The sequence below is a fragment of the Apostichopus japonicus genome, chromosome 20 (assembly GCF_037975245.1).
Source record: "Apostichopus japonicus isolate 1M-3 chromosome 20, ASM3797524v1, whole genome shotgun sequence".
Lineage (NCBI taxonomy): Eukaryota > Metazoa > Echinodermata > Holothuroidea > Aspidochirotida > Stichopodidae > Apostichopus > Apostichopus japonicus.
In genome coordinates this window covers 16,809,415-16,829,260 of record NC_092580.1, presented here as the reverse complement: position 1 = coordinate 16,829,260, position 19,846 = coordinate 16,809,415, and the positions used below count along the sequence as shown (strand labels likewise).

Here is a 19,846-nt window from a genome sequence, read left to right as displayed (position 1 = left end):
ATACAGTACATAAGTTATATATAACAAAACTAAATGCAAATGAGTATGTGCTGGTAGTCAACTAAGTGCAAAACACACACCCTGATTCATTATCTGTAAGGCCTTCTTTCATAATGATGAGAAACAAAAATTTGGGGATTTTCTGGTTTGGTGAATAATGAGGTGATTAATAATTATGCTATTTGGACATTTCACAGGCATTTATTGCTGGTATATGATCTTAAAAAATGTATGTTGGGTCTTCCTTCAAATTATGTGTTGGTCATTGACATCATATCAATACCTCTAAAGGTCTGAAATAATATGATAATGAAGACTTTATTATCTCCAGTGAAAAGAGTTATTCAAACACAAGAACAAATACATATCACATGTTAAAGCAGTTTCTTCTTTTTTTTTTTGGGGGGGGGGGGTTGATCAACAATTTGAGATCAATCAGGATGAGTATAACTCACAATAAAATTTGCAATTGTTTAAAATTAGGTCACTCATCTAGAGTTTTTTTTACCAAAATGAACCTATTACCTACAGACTGATTTATGATTCGGATCAACTCTTATAAATCACCGCGCAGATGATTTTACAGAAGTTTTACTTCATTTTTTGAAAATACTTGGCTAATCAAGCTCAGGTTAACTGCATTTCAGTATCCAAAATATAAAATACCGGTCCTGTAGCCAAGTGGATAAGGCGGTGGCATTTGAAGCAATGAGGCTTAGCAATCAGGAGGTTCCGGGTTTCGATACCAGGCCGGGTTATAGTAAGGAGGGTTTTTCATCCAAGAGCAAAATGACTTTCTAATTTGAAAATATTCCAAATTTGAGTTAAAATGTTGAATTGGAAGCCACCAGGTGTGTAACTTGTAATCCATGAGCCCTTGCAGGCTTCTCCCACATCTGTGGTCGCTTAAGCATTGTAAAAATAACTGCTGATAATTATTATTATTACTGTGATTATTAAATAAAATCAGTACAATCAATGCCAATAGCTGCTTAAGTAGAATATTTAGAGTAGGCCTTCCATACCAATCTGACGGCAAGCCATCTTTGAATCGTCACCATATAAAAGGACACAGCTGTATAACTTTCCAACTTCTCCAGGAATATGTTATAAAATCTGTCTTGGTCTCTGCGGATAAAAACATGTGCAAAAGAAAAGTAGAAGATATGTTTAAAATCAGCCCCACATCACTCCTTCAATATAGTCAGAGGTGTATCATATTGCAGTCTTGTCTCCCAAAATAACATCAGGTTAATTTTACAGTTTATTGGCTTAGGTTTTGGTCTATTTTCTTTTAATCTGTTTTCTTGTTTCTGGGTTATTTTTTATACATCCATGTAACACAGTGTATAGACAACTGCCTCAAAGTATAGTTTTAAGATATTTGTTGAAATGAGCAAAGATTCTTCTTCAAATATACACATACTAATTACATTTATTTTGATGCACACTTTTATATCAAAGCTTATTTTTCTAATTGATTTTGTCTAGTCCTGTTCATTCATTTCAGATAATGAATTTGCAGTTGATAGTTTTTAAGTTTTCACTTTACATGTGGTTACCACTAATATGAAAAAGAGGAGACACTGAAAATGGGAATACAAAAAACAAAATTCCCAATATAAAACCTTTTATGATTAACAATTTGATAAAGTTAAATTTGTTGTTTTTCCTTCCGTTACCCTCCTGGGCCTCCATACACAAAACTGCTGAGAATCAAATCCAATTCTTTACATACTAAGTAATTCATTTCATCAAAGGCTTTCTAGGATGGTGCCTTGATCGATCTTGATTTATCAGTAATTCTAGGCATGGTTTGGTTAAAATAGTAACCCCTCATATTACAAACCTGTATGCTCTTACAGTTGTTAAAGCACCAACAGACTCGGCAAGGAAGGCAAGAACAGGAGAACGACTAACATTAGCATATCGTTGTAGCTTCCTGTGAACCAAAAAAAAGCAGAAAATGTAAACAAGATGGGGACTATCATTTGAAGGATGACTAAAGGCACAATTAAGTTTGTTTTGTTTTAGATCGTTAAAATGGCTGCTGTTATTGTCCAAAGTTATTGTATTTCTTTACCATTTTGATCTTTTAAAAACTGACCTCTAGCAAATTGCTAAATCTATAGTCTTTTTCCCATACAAATCTTCTTTTTCAGTCATTCACCTAATCATCACTTTAAAATATGGAGAAAAAAAATGATCACATACTTACATTGAAAGGGAAAGGTACTTCCTAAATAGCAGAACGAATATGAGAGCGAGTGGAATTGTGAGCACGAGGAATGTCGGTGCTACAATTGCATTGGCTACGATAGCTGTGATAACCGATACTGTAGCATACTGTGCCATAGTGACCGCACCGTCTAATCTCTGTTAACAGAATAAAAGAGAAAGATGATATCAAATAAGAATATCTCAAATAGAAATTTGAAATAATTCTCTAAATCCATTTGAAATGATATGTACCACATGTCGTCAAACTGTTCCTTCTCACAACTAAAACCAATGACTTGAGCAAGTCTAAGTACAGCATTGTTCAATGACGTATGTTTCAATTGTTTTTGTGGTTTTTCGTTTTTCATTTCATGTTTTCTTTTTCATGTTTCTTTTCTGTATTGGGATGGATTTTACAATTAAATGCTGATTCTAGTATTTTTGAACTTCATGACATGACATGTCATGACTTAACATCGGCACTCAGCTGGTTTCACTGTCAGCACTTTTAATATTCACATTGAAATGAGAAAGCAAATCCATAGGGATGTAAACTTTTCACCTCCTAGAAGCACCGGAACATTACACTCTGACAAAATAGAACCCGCTTCCTTGGATAACTTGGGAGGATGGTTTATCACAAAGAATCTTTTCTACACAATCAAAATATAATGGTTGGTTTGCTTCAATCTACTAATTATACTGTGTAAATGAGTCACAGCTTGTAAACTGTGGTACGATACTTACAATATCAGCTGTGTTAACGTCACTTGTAAATCTGTTCAGAAGCCTTCCCAAAGGATTGACGTCAAAGAACCTGAAAGAGGCAAGAGTTACAAAGCCACTGATGTTTAGTGATGATTTCTGCTGGATGGTCCACGAACAAGTTTTAATGTGTGATTTGGTTCTTGTTCAATTTCTTCCTTTTATGGAATGTTTATAATTGTTTCTGAGATGATAAATAATTTTGTCAGCAGCTTCATTAAAGCCATGATGTCACCATGAAAACCAAACACTCAGAACTAGCTGACCCATATGGGAGCAGGCTATATTTGGTAGGGATGCAAAGATGGTGTTTGGAATGAAATCGTGGCTGTACCTTGATGGGGCCTGTATGACTCGTTTCAACATTGCTTCGTGTATCTTCTGAGCACCATTCAGAGATCCCATCTTTAAGAAGTAACACACCAATGCAGAGCAGACTGCGATTGCCAGTACCAGCAGGAGGTAAACTAACACAAAGTGATTAAGTGTACTGGAATTCACTACCTGCAATGAGGGTAAACCAAGATCTCTGTTTGCATATGAATGTCGGTAAGTATTTAATATGCAAAGAATATGAGAAGTATAAAAGATTCTGTAGCCATGGATACTGAATTATTGCAACAACATTCTATGAGCTTGTATTAAATGTCAGGCTCATAAAACAGAGTTTGATTTTTATTCCAATTAAGCCTCTGAAGCCTCTGAAGAAGATCCTGCTAGAATCGAAACGTCAGGCCAACTTAATTACTTTTACACATTCTCTTACACATGCTCTCTAGTGGATAAGCACTTTGCTAACAGTTTTAATTTATTCTGACAATTAAATATTGGCTGATATCCATCCTGGAGGAGTGTCTAAAGGGTGGGGCCTAAGGTAATAAAAAACAATAAGAAATCTTTGTTGGGAAAGGGGTCAATGTGCAAACTGGTGTTATCGTTCCTATCACTGTTGACTATACACACACTTGTGTAGAACAAGGTTAAAGTTGTCAGCATATTCTCACCCCCCCCCCCTCCCCCCCCCAGCTGCAACCCTGGTATAGGACTATCATAAACATGTCATATGCCTTCCTGTGTCTGCCTAAAATTGGTATATTACATTGGATTGGAAGTTTGCATAATATGTTGATTTATCTGATGTCATATAGATAAGTATGCATCCATAGGGATGATCATGGGATGTCTCAAATAATTAATGAATGGGAAAAACGTGACAAACTTCAAAATACATATTTCAGGTCTATAATCATTAATTGCTTATTCAATTATTATTACTGACTAGGCTGAAATTAAATCTATTTAGATCAAATTTTCAATCTGGCTGAGTTATGTGAGTAAGAAAACATTACTTGCAAAGCATATAATGAGCATTTCATTAACATCACGTTTTCATTTATGCATTACATTCTTACTTTTCCTACCTCTGTGAAGTATATGTAAATAGTACCAAAGAAATCTCTAGCACTTCAACACTGTGGTGTATACATTCCTCTTCATTGACCATGGTTCAGTGTGACTTTCAAACTTAGTAGGCCTACAGTTTGTTTCAAAAGTTGTTATCAAATCAGGCAGATCTTATCGGGAAAACTGGGGGAATGCCAGGTGCGGAGGAAAGGGCATCTACTTAAGACACTGGAGTGCATATCAACAGTGGCGGAGCTAGGGGTATTGGTCAGAAGGGGGGGGCGAGAATGGTCTGTAGGGGCACTTTCGACACTATCTATGTGGAGCGCCACCACAGGTTGGTGCGGAGCGTACAGAAATCCATAGATCACCGGAAATGACCCATTCCTGGCCTTGCTAATTTGCAGAAAAACGAAGAATAAATAGGTGTCATCGCCATTTTGTCAGAAAATTACACCAACTAAATGTGACAAATGTCAATAGGTATTTGAGAGCACAATGAAAAAGTCAATAATCGCTGATAAGTAAAAAGTGGTAAAAAGCTGAAGAGGGCGCCAGTAGTCCATTTGAGTCCGTCAGGGGAGGCATCCGCCCCCTCTGACTGTATGGACGTTCCGCCACTGCACATCAAATAACTTACGCCTGTATCGCTAACACCGGCTTCTGACCAGGCAGCTAGCCAGAGATTTGCTGACAAATTGAAGATGGCTCGAATGGAAATGATCACTACTGACATAAATACAAAGAGAAAGGAGCACGACCTGATGTAGAAGACATAGACACTCCAACAAACAGCTCCAGCGCCACAATCTTCCTTCTCAGTTAGCCCACGTCTTGAGTCTGTATAGAAAACCAAATGAAAAAGCAATTTAGAAGTCATAACTTATGGAATATTACAACAATATTGACCATCCATATCATGTAAGGAATGCACCTGGGTGTAGCAGGATAAAGGTCTTCTATTATATACTTGTAATGTACCATATTGTATGTTTGTAGCTAATGTTCAGAGACACAAAAAGTTTCGGAAGATGAAGGCTCCCTCCATGGAGACGCCACTGGCTCAGATCGCCACGACAAATTAACCAAGTTAAGCAAATCAATGGACCAAAATGATATTCTGCATATTTTGGGAGTGTATATTAATTGTAACTGAATGAGAACATCAGCAACACCACATTTAATTAAATTTGAAAATATGAATATCACTTTGAAGTAAGGATAGGAGGAGTGACTGGGGGTGAGGAGGGGCATTGTTCGATTAAAGAATAAACCTTCTTTTGGAGGTAACATATGCATACACCAAGAAAGAAGGTAATGTGCCTCTTGCTTGACAAACATAAAACTGAGAAGATTCAAACATATTTGAAAAAGTAACTTCTACTGCTAATTCTAAACTTGGTAATTCATCAAGCTAATGAATCCTAAAAATATAAGCCTGTTCAAGCTAGTCTTTTCTGTCTCTACTCCATTTCATTGAAACAACAAGACAATTCAGTTTACTAGTGTGAGGGAAGGTGGTGTAATCAATATTCATCAACTCTCCCTGTAACAACTTTTCTGACCTGTGACCCGACAATTAATTTGCCTGTAACTATGCGAGTTGCCCAGTGAACTCTATTGTTTATCTGTAATATAACTCACTAAAACAGTGGTCCCTATTGTTTGATGTGAAGCACCTCTTCAGTTTAAGCTATCGTTAGCGCTGCTTCTGCACACACGCCGTCTGACCACTCTAAGAATAACTGGTATCTTGAACTTCTCAACCATTATTGTTTTTATTCATTTTTGAAGTAACAATCGACTTTGAGATGTGGGAGAGTAGTTCTCAGGGCTAACGAACCCTTCCGCTGGGTTGTACCACCGTCCTCTTTTACATCCTCTTTCGTGTGCTTTCATTTACTTTACTGGCTTTCATACCCAGTAAGGGCCCTATAACCACAATAAATTGGAGCAGAACAAGCCATAGGTTTTGACTCTTCTTTTTATGTTGCATGCACGGCATCACACTAGCATTTAAGTTCTAAAATAATTCGATATTAACTGACCTTTAGAGAATTCTTTTTGTAGGAGAATTTTCAGATTAATTCTCTCCAATTCAATATTTTCCTCCATAGTTTGTTGCTTTACATCTCTTTGGTCTGGCTGACCAGAGACAACACCCCTGTCAATGAGTTCCCCTGGGTCTCCTTCATCCTTCACCGTACCGTGTTCCATCATTATAATCTAAAAAACCAAACATTTCAGGTCAGTGTCGAAATGACAGTGACAGTTTTCGATCCACAGCTCAATTTAAAACTTCTTCTTGCTTGGATAGGTCAGTATGAAAATTCTCACCTACCTGATCCTTAAAAGTGCATTATCCTTAATTTCCCTGTCTAACAAAACCTAGCAAATTTCCCACATTGCCCTACCTGGCTGTATCCAATTCCTTGTCACCTTCCATCGTTCTAATCGAATGTTTTAAATTTCTCCAGTGTAGTGCATTTTGCAGCATGAAGACAGTTAAAAGTGGATGGGAGTGCTACAGTAAGTATATAAGATATTTCAGCAGAGAATTCTTTGATGACTTGCAAGGAATATGATAAAATTACTTCATATAAACTTCAATGAACTTTTCAAGAAACTCTAAAATTAACAGTTCGAGCATCTGTAAAGTTTAAAATAATATCATCAGTTTAGAATCTGAAAGATAGTAAGAACTATCTTTACAGTAGTATACCCATGCCACACACCTTTGTGTGAGGTGCATGTACAGGTTACTGCTAAGTCTACATGAAGCCCCCCTACCCCCACCGCCGTGTTCAGAATAATGTGCCTACCTCTTTTTGGACACCACCATAAGTAAAATGTTGTAATATATTGTGGCCCTCCTTAAATTGTTTGTGCCCCTCTTTTAATTGTTAGTCCCTCAAACTCAGCATCCTGGCTACCGTTATAATGTATCCATCATTCATGAGACAATTTGCATACTTACATGGTCAGCTTGTAGACAGTTCAATGTATTATTCACTACAAGTATTATCATGAGATAATTAACATACTTACATGGTCAGCTTGTAGACAGTTCAATGTATTATTCACTACAAGTATTATCATGAGATAATTAACATACTTACATGGTCAGCTTGTAGACAGTTCAATGTATTATTCACTACAAGTATTATCGTTCTTCCTTCCTTTCTGACCATTCCGATAGCTTTGTCAAAAACTGATCTCCCAACGTAGACATCTAGTGAAGACAGAGGATCGTCCTGGTGATGGTAAACAAAAGGCCAGATAAACATACAAAATGTAAGCAGGATGGGAGAGGAGATTAGGACAGTAATGGCACCAGACCAGATTTTATTTGTCCTTATTATACATTATGGAATATACATAACATTGCAGTTCCATATTCCCCACCCCCCCCCCCCACAGGCCTCAGGTGTAGAATCTTGACCCCTCTAAAGCTCTTCAGGCCTGAATGTAAGGCCTCCAGAAACTATAGGCAGGTCTATATTATCCTTCATCTAATTCAGTTTTAGTCCGATGTGCTCTCCCTCCGTCACGCATAGCCTAAGGGAGGTGAAAAAAAGGCCTTTAGATATGCTATAAAATAATTAAGATACCTGTTTGTCACCAACAAATACATTGTAGGTTAAGTGTGAGCAATTGAAACAAATGATCAACCTCCCCTGCCACCCTCCCCCCCCCACCTCACCCCCCAGCCGCTGCCTCCTCCCATCATTCCACTCTTTTTAAGGTTATGTAGAATAGTATCCTAAGCAGGTTGAAATGATAGTATGTCTTCACCACACACCATTATTACATTTGCAATAACAAATAATTGATTTATTTGAAATGAAATAAAAAAACATGAAGGTACTTATGAATGGACAACATACCTAAGTGAAGATGGTGTCTTAAAAAGCTTTTCTTTTAGGATAAAACATAATTAAGTGTGTGAGTAAATGGGAAACTATATAAAGCTCATTAAACAGGGTGTAATAACTTATATGAAGAGAAAGTACCACCTGACATAATAACAACAGATTTGACTGTAACAATACAAACAGTACAAACTAGTATTTCTATTGTGTCAATAAACTGTACTCATAAAGGAATACAATATACGTTTTTATTAATTGTTGTTAATTGTGACTTGTTGTTAGGTGTTTGGTTTGCAAGTTTTCTGAATGCATTCTAAACACCCAAAAGAAGCAATAAGTCTTATTAGAAATGGGACCTATGTACCTATTTATTGACATTTAGGATAGAGGCATAGCAACAGGCTGCTCATGTGGTTCATTGAATACTATTTGTATTCATCCAATTGCTCAAGGGCCCCCAAGAGTTGGTGCTGAAATTATGAGCCAACAGGTCACAGCTGAAGGCCATGGTATGGCATGAGTACCAACATGCCTATGCCTTAGTCTATTTCATTTCATAAACAACTGGTTGTAATTGGTCTTTTTTATTTCATAAACAACTGGTTGTAATTGACACATATAATTGCCCATCAGTTTAATTCCACCTCTATCACATTGCCTGTTCTCTGTACTGTTATTTGTATGGCCTTGCCTCTCAGTTTAGATGAAATATGGGTGAAACGCCCAATCTCTCGCTGTTGAACACCAGGTCCCACAGGTTGTTTTTCACAAACATAGCCTATTCTCTTACAGAGAAAGCCATCTATTGAAGTTGGTTCTAAATGTAATGTCTAAAAAACGCCGTAGAGGACGGAGACTTGGGATAGAAGAACTTTCGATAACTTCATAGACGAAGATTGTTTGAATTAAGTAGCTATGGCTAACTCTGAGACAGCCCAGAATAGCTTACCAAGAGAAGCGTTTGTTTATCGGAATAGATAGCCCTAGCTAGACTTAGTCGCTGTTTCTGGCCACCACTCAAGTTGATTCCTCTCTCACCAATTTCTGTCTCATCCAATGCAGGGAGGATATTGATATCTGGTACCAAGCAGCAAGCCTCAATCACAGATTTATACCTAATCATGAAACAAATAAATGTGAAAAAAAACCTCTTTATAATATCAAATGTTTAAAGGCATTGAAGATTCGCCCCAAACCGCCAGCCACCCTCTGAAAAAATGAACTTTCCGTAGCTTGCAAGGGAAGTTTTTTCTTGTCGCTACAAAATGCAGACAGTAATGAAACGTGATACCTTGTTATAATTTATCTAGACCTGAGATGTCCACACTGCTATGAACACTGTGTTGTTGGTATTGACCGTAGCTGTATGTGTTGACTACACTAGTGTCTAATTACCAATGGTAGCAAGCTGTGTGTGTATTTTCTGGGATCGATGGTGGTGTCTAACACTTCTGTTACACCTCATTCGAAACTAGGTCAGATTACCAGCATGAGACGCTTCTTTGTGCGCATGTCTTCACACCCTTTAAATGAGAGTAAATTTAGAAAGTTCTGTTGTAATGCAATGATGTTGTAAGTGTTTTACATGCCAAGACCACAAAGGCTTTTTTATTTTTTCATTCTGTTATATGATAAGTGAAAAAACTCCAAATAAACTGATCTGAATTACAGAGGGCATTAAAATTGCTTAGTCATGAATAAATTAATGAGACAAATAATAAAATGCAAATAAACAATAGTAAAAGTATACAGCACATAGCATATAGCACTGCAGGACACCAATATCATTTGTGATTCCTTGCTAATTCAGCTAAATGTAACCTAATAACAAAATTTGTACTGGTAGACTATTTGTGGAAGAATTAAACCCTACTGTGGGCTTTAATCCTAAGTAAAGGGGATGCAGTGGCCCCAAGGGTTACATCTGGGCAAACACAGTATGATTTTGACCCTCCAATATGTAATATTGGATAAATAGCAAAACAAAGATTTCAAATGCAATGATATGCAAGCCATTTTGGATTTCTATATTTAAAGATTTAAAATGATGAATTAAAACGTAGTTTACACAGCTGTCATATGCAACTAAGTTATATCTTTTCACAAATTTTTTAAGTGAATGAGAACATTAAATAGGTCACCATCAGTAAAAATTAATTTAAAACAGCCAAATAAACAAATGAGGATCATTGATCATACTCTTACCGCCTCTCATCATATGGGCGACCAAAGAGAACATTTTCCCTGAGGGTTGCATTTAGTATGTCTGCTCTCTGAGGACAATAGGCAACGGATGAAAGATTGTGTCTGAGAAGAATAGAAACACCACTTGAAATTAGAACGTAAAAATACAAAAGAATAAAGCTAATTGACAAAGAAAAAACATTGGTTATTAATGGGGTGGACCATGGGGTGGAGGGAACGTGTAGCGGCACAGCATACACTGACACTGTAGGAAAGCAAACATTGTAATGGTTGAGTATTTCAGAGAAAAGAAATTCATGTACGTGTTTCATCTCCACGCGTATCTAAACTGTCAAACTTATAAGTGAAGGTAAAAGATAACGAAGGAGAGACAGGTGACTATAAATTAAGAAACGGATCACAGATGAAATTGGGTGTGAACAGGTAATTGATCTCTCAGCGCTATGCACACAGGCTTTTAATCTCCGTTGCATTTGAACTTGTCCAGGTTTCCTTGAACCACAAGAATCAAGAATTTGCCTGCAGCTATAATAAACAGACTGCTGTGTGACAGAGCAGAGGAAGTATCATAACACAGTACAGACCATGGAGGGATCCACCTGTCAGGGACAGAGCAGAGGAAGTATCATAACACAGACAGACCATGGAGGGATCCACCTGTCAGGTTAAATACGTGTAGGGATGTGACAGTTATCCTATTCCCTAAATATCCCTTATTTCCCATTCTTGGGAGGAGATTCCTTTCCCCTACTTGATAAACTTTTCTTAAAACTAAGACCCTTGTTGTTTCTGCTAATGTAACCTTGATTCATCCTGTCACGTGACCCTGTTTGCCCCTCTTTTCACCATCTCTGTCCTGCCATTCTCTCTCTCTCTAGTCCTTGCTCTGCAGACGTGTTATTTTTTGTACTGTATTTGTAAACGTAAATTTGTCAGTTCTTAGTGGATGCTGCAACTATTTCTGCCAGGAATGTAAGCAGCAGTAAAGGAAAGAGTTTTTCTTTTGTTCCACCACCCTCTCTTGCTTTTGGCTTAATTTTTACACTATTCACAAATCTTGACAATTAATCAGTTGTATACCTCTTTTGTTGTATTGTTTTTTTGCATTTGCTGGCTATTATACCCAGTGAAACTGCCTGACCCAGAGGGAGATTATATATTACGGTGGAGGTTTTCATAACAATTGTTTGAGTTTTAATTTGCGTTCTTGTTTTCGTGTCCCCAGCGGCACTACATACATCCATGCATATACTATTAGTTATATAAAGCTATACAAGTCAGCTGCACCATGCATGGATATTCCATTTCTTGGGTGAATGATTGTGTGTGGCCAGCTATCAAAGAACCAGTGATAAAGTCACTCATAAGAACCAACAATATTTTATGGTACGATTACTTTGTAAACGATTTTGCGGTATTGTTTATGAAATTCCCTATTTCTTCCAACATCTTGAACATCCAAATCCCTGCCGACACATTGATTCCTCATTCCAGCTCATCACACAAATTGACGCATAACAAATGTCGGCCAATTACTTATGCAAATGTCGGCCAATTAATTGTGTGCTCGTGATCATTTTTATTGGAACATTGTTCTGTTTAAGTTCACAATTAAAATAAATACCTGACTATTGTTCCCATTGTTTGCATTACCTTCCTTTATACACCCCTGCAGTCATGGTGAGTTCTTCAAGTAATGCCAATAGCAGAGATGATTTACCACTCCCAACTGAGCCCATGAGCAGAGTTAGACCACCTTGATATGAAGAAACAGAGAAAAAATAGGTAACGATTAGTGAACTACAAACTGAATATGGAACATTACAGTTTGCATATTATATTTTTTTAAAAATGAAATCAATCTCTCTAACTCTGCAGAGGTTTATGACCTCAAAAAAATTGTATTATTCGACAGAGCCCTATATTTGTTTTCGTTATGTCTTTTATTGTTGTCTTTATGAGGTATCATTTACAAGAAAAGTATATTTAATGGGGTATCCCAAATATACATATAAATTAACCTTTGGAAAATTGATAATACGTACCTAGTAAACTCCCACCCACAACCCCTTCCCCCTCCCCTTTCGAAACCAAACTCATGCACGCCAAAGGTTACATGACACATGTTACCATATAATGCAGGTGCTCATATGATAAGTTTTCATTAGAAATTATTTGGCGATTGTAAAATCCCTTAAATATATAAATGTGTTGCTTATTTTTGTGTTTGTCAAATATATTGTGTGCATACTTCACTGAGTTTGTGACCAATTAATATCTTTTCCAACCCCCATACCTCCCCAGTTGTACGTTTGCTGTACAAAACGAAACTTTCAACAAAAAGAATGAACGCGTCTTAATTACCTACACAGTAACATCAAGCTACTTGATACAAAACTTACCTCGCGGTATGGTAACGTCAGCATTCCTCAGGAGAACCGTTTCGTCAGCAGTACAGAAATATCCGTGATGAAGCTAGATAATTCAAGACAAAATGAAAAAGATTTTAAGTAACAGATAACAGCTCCAAGAGCAAGTTTCAACAATGCCTTTTACCTTTTCCAAGAACACCCCACGTTTTGAAACAAAAACTTCAAAAATGAAAAAAACAAACGCTTCCATATATCACCATACAGTAAAAGGAATACTTGTTTAATCTGTCCATCTCCAAGAGAGCAATAACCAGGAATTTAGCACTGGGGACAGGGTACGATGTGATGCCCTAGAGGGATAGGATGAGGGGTAGCAAAATGAACAGGGGTGAAGTTAGATACAAAATGGTGCAACATTTTGCTATGTTTGAAACGGCAATGTTGAAAGCATTTTTTTTAGGTATTTCCACAACTACATGTTATACAATAATTTAAGAATATATTTATGATTCTTCGTAATTGTTGTTTCCTCACCCCCCCCCCCCCCCCCTCCCTCATGATTTTATTCTGTGAGGAGAATAAATCCCCAAAAGCACCTCTGTCCCTCTCCCACTCCCATATGAATGAAATAACAGCATCAGCAACAGCAACAAAAATAGACACATTATCTTCCCTCAAAGGAAAAAAACAAACTGTTAACACACTGCTTATCTACTGCACAAAGCCTGTGTAGGTAGAAGTACAAGTAATAGAGGGCCTGACGTTTCGATCCTAGCATGATCTTCTTCTAAAGGCAAACTGCAACGAAAACGGGTTCTATATCGTTACGTGAACATCTAGCGTTTTGAAACAAAGAGTTTCTAATTCAATAGGAATAGAATATTAGTTTTATTTGATCCTACACCCCTCACCTTCTGACAACAAAATAGCACCAACAAACTGGTATTCCACTGTATCAACTTAAAAATGCTATTATGGAGTAACCAATTTGGTCTATTCTGCTTGTATGGTTCAGACTGGTTACTTTTAGGCTGTGTTCTTTTTACCTGGAAAACAAACTCATCTTCATCTTCTTCTGAGATGAAAGTCCTTTCAGTTCTCCTCTCCGAATCAAGGCTCATTAATGGCGTTTTCTCAGAGATAGTAGTGTTCCCATTACTGGCATCACTCGTTGAGTCGCCCTTGTAGTTATCAAGAACAAAGTGGGAGGGGGGGAGAAATGCAATATATATTTGTTTAATTAATGTACCTTTAATTTGCAAGGCTCGAGCTCTTAGTATTCATACATTTTGATATCTTCGAATGCATAACTATTAAAAGACAAATCATTAATTTGAGCCAAGACTCAGTCTAAAAACTCATCTAAAAATAGGCAACTTTATTGATGGTTGAAAAAAATAGGACAGCTGACTGTGTGGTACAGATGTGCTTGATTTTGTGGAGACAGATCAGTAAAGACCGGTAAAGGGAATTGAAGGGACATTTATATGGAGAGAACAGATTGGGTATAGGCCTAGGAAGAGAAGGGACATTTATATATATGGAGAGAAAAGATGGGTATATGGAAGGAAGGGACATCTACCTATATAGGCGGTTGAGATGGGTATAAGGAAGTGAGAGGACATTTACATATATGGAGAGAAAAGGTGGGTATAGGGAAGAGAAGGCACATTTATATATATGGAGAAAAAAGATGGGTATAGGCCTGGGAAGAGAAGAGACAATTACATAAATGGAGACAAAAGATGGATATTGGGAAGAGAAGGACATTTACATATATGTAGACAAAAGATGGGTATGGGGAATGGACATTAACATATATTGAGAGAAAAGATAGGTATAGGGAAGTGAACTGACATTTACATCTACGGACAGTTAAGAAGGGTATAATGAAGTGAAGTGAAGTGATGCAATTCCAAGTAAATCAAATTTGTTTGACACTGAGGTAGTTCAACTATATCCATCTGTCCATTCTTTACCACTTTACCACCCAAAAAAGGGAAAAGAAATTGATGTTTCCCAGACGTACCTGATTTGGTACACCTTGGATACTCGTTTCTTTCATTAATCTTTCAGGAGACTCCAGGAATCTGAGGATTCTGTTGATACTGACTTTAGCATTTAGTACAACATTCATGTAGACGGTGAAGTCAGCCAATGGTGTAACTAGCTGATTTAGTAAAGATACAGCCAAAAATGCCTTGGCCGGTGTAAGAGGAATACCAGTAAGATGAGAGTATAGTCCAAATATCTAGATATGAAATGAAGAAAAACACAAAGTAATATAAAATTGTACAAAACCTGAAAACGCAGCCACTTCCGGGGTTTTGCCCACTGGACCACAAATAGGGCTCTCCCTCATTGGCAGCACCTCCACTCCAGCCAATAACAGAGAACACCACCCTTCCCCCCCCCCCCACTTTCCATGAAATTACCCTCATATGTATAAGTATTTGATGTTATTATGCATTTTTGTTTCGAAGGGACAAATGACAGGTGTACTGTATATTACACAGAAATATAACAGGGTATGGTCATGTCGTCATAATTATATGATCAATGCAAGTTAGTTGTGTAATGACCAAAACACAGGTTCATGTTGCTACGGTGTTTATTCGGTGGTAAACAAACAGCAATAAGAAATAAAAACCCTGCAAAGACAAAACAAATGGATCATAAATACAAGATTAAGGTAATTACTTATCATGGATAATTAATGTAAATTAAGTGTGCACTGAGAACCAATACATGAGTGACGAAGAGTCATAAACATTGAGTATGGTTCTTACTTAATTAAATATTGTCTCATTATTCTCAGACGTTGGTCATAGCAAAGCACTAAATGAATCCAACAATCTCAATTACTTCAACAAAAAGAATTAAAACAAATCACTTTAGGAAATAAAAAGAATAATATGTCAGGTGACATGTCATGTGACCAACTTCATGTTAACAATTGGGTTGCTAAGGAGATTATAGAACTCTCAGGTCTGATATTACATTTTAATACTAATTTACACCTTCACCAATCTCCAGGAAACATGGTTATTACCAAGTTTGATCATCCATCACTGATTATGATAATGACGAAAGGGATAAGTATAAGCTTAATAGTATACAACTTAGCAAACACAGTGCACATTGTTACAAAGATATAACGTCAAGGCCAAGGCCCCACAACACACGTGCGTTAGGATAGCACGGTGGTCAATGGCGATCTACGGTGACAGGCAAGTTACTTAATTGACAGCAATTTCTCTTCATCACTCTGCAATTAAATCCTATCACACAATCACGAATGAAAGCTTACCCTGAATATAATAGGATCTTGTTATGCAAAAGAATGGCTCTGTAAAAAGGATGATCAGACCATTCACAAAATGAAGTTGTTGTTGTAACAAATGATTCTCATAAAAAAGTAGTTAAGTAAAATAGATGGCGCTCCTCACCTTTTGCCAAGTCCATCGATAAGGGTGAGGATATTGTGTAGTATTTGATGATTTCTTAATGGGCATTAAATTTGACGATGGGGTTCATTTAATGACTTAAATAGTCAAAATTTATTTCAAATTATGCAGAAAATTAAACATTCTTTGATTTGTTTTAAGCAACTAAACATAATACAGTAGTAAAACATGCCAGTGTATTACAAACATGCAAAGATTACTAAGTTCAGACTTCATATATATTTGACTTACCATACCAGTTAAAAACAGAGGCAGGACCGTAGTGAAAGATACTGCAAAGATAATATTTAAAGAATATAGGGTAGACATTGCGCAGAACAAAGATTAGGATATCTGGCAGATAAACAGATTGCAAGGATGATTGTGAATGAGACGCTGGTATTACTATCAAAATACAAGTTTGAAGTCAATATACTTAAATAGTCTATAATTTATATCTTATAAATCAAATTACTTTTAAAGACATCTTCATCTAAATAGTGATTTTGGGGTATTTACAAGCAATCAATGATTCTCAGCAGGCCTATACATAGTCATTATATAGTATAAAGAACTTGAAGATAGATCAAAGGATGGAGCAATAAATGTTCTGTTGTCAGTGTTCAGAAATGGTTTGGCATATAGCAAGACCACAATGAAGAGACACGTTGCAATTATTCTTGTACATTAATGACTAGGTGCTTGTCTTAACATATTATAGGTCCCTTTGTACAGTTGAAAGGCTTTGAAGACTCGCCCCAACCGCGTGCGGCAATCTGATAAAGTTAACTTTCCATTGCTTAAACATGAGACAAAATGAAGTGGGTTTTTTTTTTCATAGCACTAGTTATAATTTTCCGAATATTTTTGGACAATTTAATTACCATATTTCAATTATGCAATAAGGCGGTTGTAGTTATGGTTATGATAATGCGTGAAGCAGCCTGGTACATCAACGATGCATGTTTATCACGAATGCACTAACATTGTAACATAATGATCAAGATCAATAACCAGTGGTAACGTAAGAATATTGTACAGCGCTTACAGGCTTTTGCATTTTGCGCTTTATAAATTCCTATTATTATTATATTATTATTATTATTATAAAATACGAAAGATTTAAAGTATTTCTCAAATGATAGATTTCAGTTTAAGTTTGTATCAACACGAACTATATAGGTTATCCTCGATTTACCATTTAAATGCCAAGACTTCCAGGTTCTTGTATTTACGAATGAAAGTTTACCTATATGTGTCCTCTCAATTAAATCAAACTTAGATCGGCAAGTGCTTGATTTGAGAGAAGCCATGTAAAGAGAGGAGTGGACCTAATATATATGTATGTATTTTGGATCCTCCTGCAAGCAGGAACTTGCGAAGAAGCTTCATTGGCTTATCAAAGCCGCAAACTGACCGAAGTCAGTCTCTTACATTCATATTTAATGTCCATGAATTATGAATTGTTCATTGTCAACAACTCTGTAACTGGAGGACATACATTAATCTGGGAGTGACACGAACCGGGGACCTTATGATAGGAAAGGCACCGGCGTTAACCACTGAGCTAACACTCCTACTATGAACTCCAAATATGAAATGATTTCAAAGAATGCAGGAGGAACTTACATATGAACACTAAAACCAAGAGATGCTTAAAGAGATATTTTAATTCCTGTTGACGAATATGGCTTATCTTGTCAGAGAATGTGTCCTCCCAGGCCAGAGCTTTGATAGTCTTAATACTGTGGAACAACTCGTTGGATAGTCTGCTTCGAAGATCAGCATATTTCTACAAAGAAAACATATATAGTAATGCCAATGTATGTTTTATATGGTGTAAATGATGCTTGATTCAAAATATATGGCAATATTTATGGCAATATTTATATATATATATATATATATATATATATATATATATATATATATATATATATATATATATATATATTAATGCAATGGAGGTATTGCATTAACATAAAGTCTGTTCAAAGTATCTCTTTCGAGATCCGGCTTTAGGAATCACAAATGATTTTCGAGTTGGTTAGCATCATGTTTGATCTCTAGAGTAAGGCAAAATATGTCACCAAAAACAGAACTAGTATTGTTCGATACAGGTGACAAACGCCTACAGTGGAATTACGATCTTCATTACCGGTTTCGAACCTCTGGACATACAATCAGCGTCCATAGCCTAGTGGTTAGGGTGTCCGCGTACAGAGCGGGAGGCCCGTGGTTCGAATCCCGGTGGAGGCTGAAAGTTTTTTCACTGTTCTTGATTTTCCAACTCATTACGATTTTCATTTATATATATATATATCTACAGGGTTATAGCCACGCCGGCCTGCGGTGGTAACCGACCGCCACTCACGCCTGCCGGCCGGCATTGGAAGTGAATAAACACTCCACCGACCGGCACAAAAAAATAGTAAAATGCTTGTGAAATACAACAAAGGTAACAAATTTATCTTTCCCTTGCCGTAAAACATGATAATAACGTCACCTTTTTCTGTTATTTACCAATTGTAAATCTGAAAAGTAGCAAAAATCACCCTTAAGCGGGCCCCTGGACCCCCGGCTGTAAGATGCGAGAGTTTCGCTCGCTACGCTCGCTACGCTCGCTACGCTCGCTACGCTTCGCAAATTTATTTAACCAGCACTGACAATCTCCTAGCTATAACCCTATATATATATATATATATATATATATATATATATATATATATATATATATATATATATATATATATATATATATATATATATATATATATATATATATATATATATATATATATATATATATATATATATATATATATATATATATATATATATATATATATATATATATATAAACATATATATATATATATATACATATATACTATTTGTTAGGGTTAGGGTTAGGGTTAGGGTTAGGGTTAGGGTTAGGGTTAGGGTTAGGGTTAGGGTTAGGGTTAGGGTTAGGGTTAGGGTTAGGGTTAGGGTTAGGGTTAGGGTTAGGGTTAGGGTTAGGGTTAGGGTTAGGGTTAGGGTTAGGGTTAGGGTTAGGGTTAGGGTTAGGGTTAGGGTTAGGGTTAGGGTTAGGGTTAGGGTTAGGGTTAGGGTTAGGGTTAGGGTTAGGGTTAGGGTTAGGGTTAGGGTTAGGGTTAGGGTTAGGGTTAGGGTTAGGGTTAGGGTTAGGGTTAGGGTTAGGGTTAGGGTTAGGGTTAGGGTTAGGGTTAGGGTTAGGGTTAGGGTTAGGGTTAGGGTTAGGGTTAGGGTTAGGGTTAGGGTTAGGGTTAGGGTTAGGGTTAGGGTTAGGGTTAGGGTTAGGGTTAGGGTTAGGGTTAGGGTTAGGGTTAGGGTTAGGGTTAGGGTTAGGGTTAGGGTTAGGGTTAGGGTTAGGGTTAGGGTTAGGGTTAGGGTTAGGGTTAGGGTTAGGGTTAGGGTTAGGGTTAGGGTTAGGGTTAGGGTTAGGGTTAGGGTTAGGGTTAGGGTTAGGGTTAGGGTTAGGGTTAGGGTTAGGGTTAGGGTTAGGGTTAGGGTTAGGGTTAGGGTTAGGGTTAGGGTTAGG

The 19,846-nt window shown here is 36.9% G+C and overlaps 1 protein-coding gene across 3 annotated transcripts in view; it reads right to left on the bottom strand.

Moving 5' to 3' along the window:
- The window catches only part of LOC139961144 (ATP-binding cassette sub-family C member 8-like), a 45,545-nt gene that overhangs the window by 12,572 nt on the left and 13,127 nt on the right, over positions 1 to 19,846 (bottom strand). For 2 of the 3 annotated variants that reach the window (XR_011790730.1, XM_071960065.1), the window contains exons 9-24: positions 17,914 to 18,076; positions 16,537 to 16,577; positions 14,868 to 15,089; positions 13,885 to 14,019; positions 12,869 to 12,941; positions 12,120 to 12,222; positions 10,467 to 10,568; positions 9,211 to 9,376; positions 7,509 to 7,643; positions 6,438 to 6,615; positions 5,030 to 5,229; positions 3,320 to 3,489; positions 2,968 to 3,037; positions 2,219 to 2,376; positions 1,850 to 1,942; positions 1,026 to 1,128 (exon numbers count right to left, since the gene is read on the bottom strand). Coding sequence is in view for 2 of the 3 variants with exons in the window: in XM_071960065.1 (XP_071816166.1) it covers positions 1,026 to 1,128; positions 1,850 to 1,942; positions 2,219 to 2,376; positions 2,968 to 3,037; positions 3,320 to 3,489; positions 5,030 to 5,229; positions 6,438 to 6,615; positions 7,509 to 7,643; positions 9,211 to 9,376; positions 10,467 to 10,568; positions 12,120 to 12,222; positions 12,869 to 12,941; positions 13,885 to 14,019; positions 14,868 to 15,089; positions 16,537 to 16,577; positions 17,914 to 18,076 (2,112 nt within the window). In the remaining variant the exon portion in view is untranslated. Of the gene's footprint in view, positions 1 to 1,025; positions 1,129 to 1,849; positions 1,943 to 2,218; positions 2,377 to 2,967; positions 3,038 to 3,319; positions 3,490 to 5,025; positions 5,230 to 6,437; positions 6,616 to 7,508; positions 7,644 to 9,210; positions 9,377 to 10,466; positions 10,569 to 12,119; positions 12,223 to 12,868; positions 12,942 to 13,884; positions 14,020 to 14,867; positions 15,090 to 16,536; positions 16,578 to 17,913; positions 18,077 to 19,846 lie in introns of all 3 variants that reach the window. The other variant, XM_071960066.1, reaches the window with a different exon arrangement.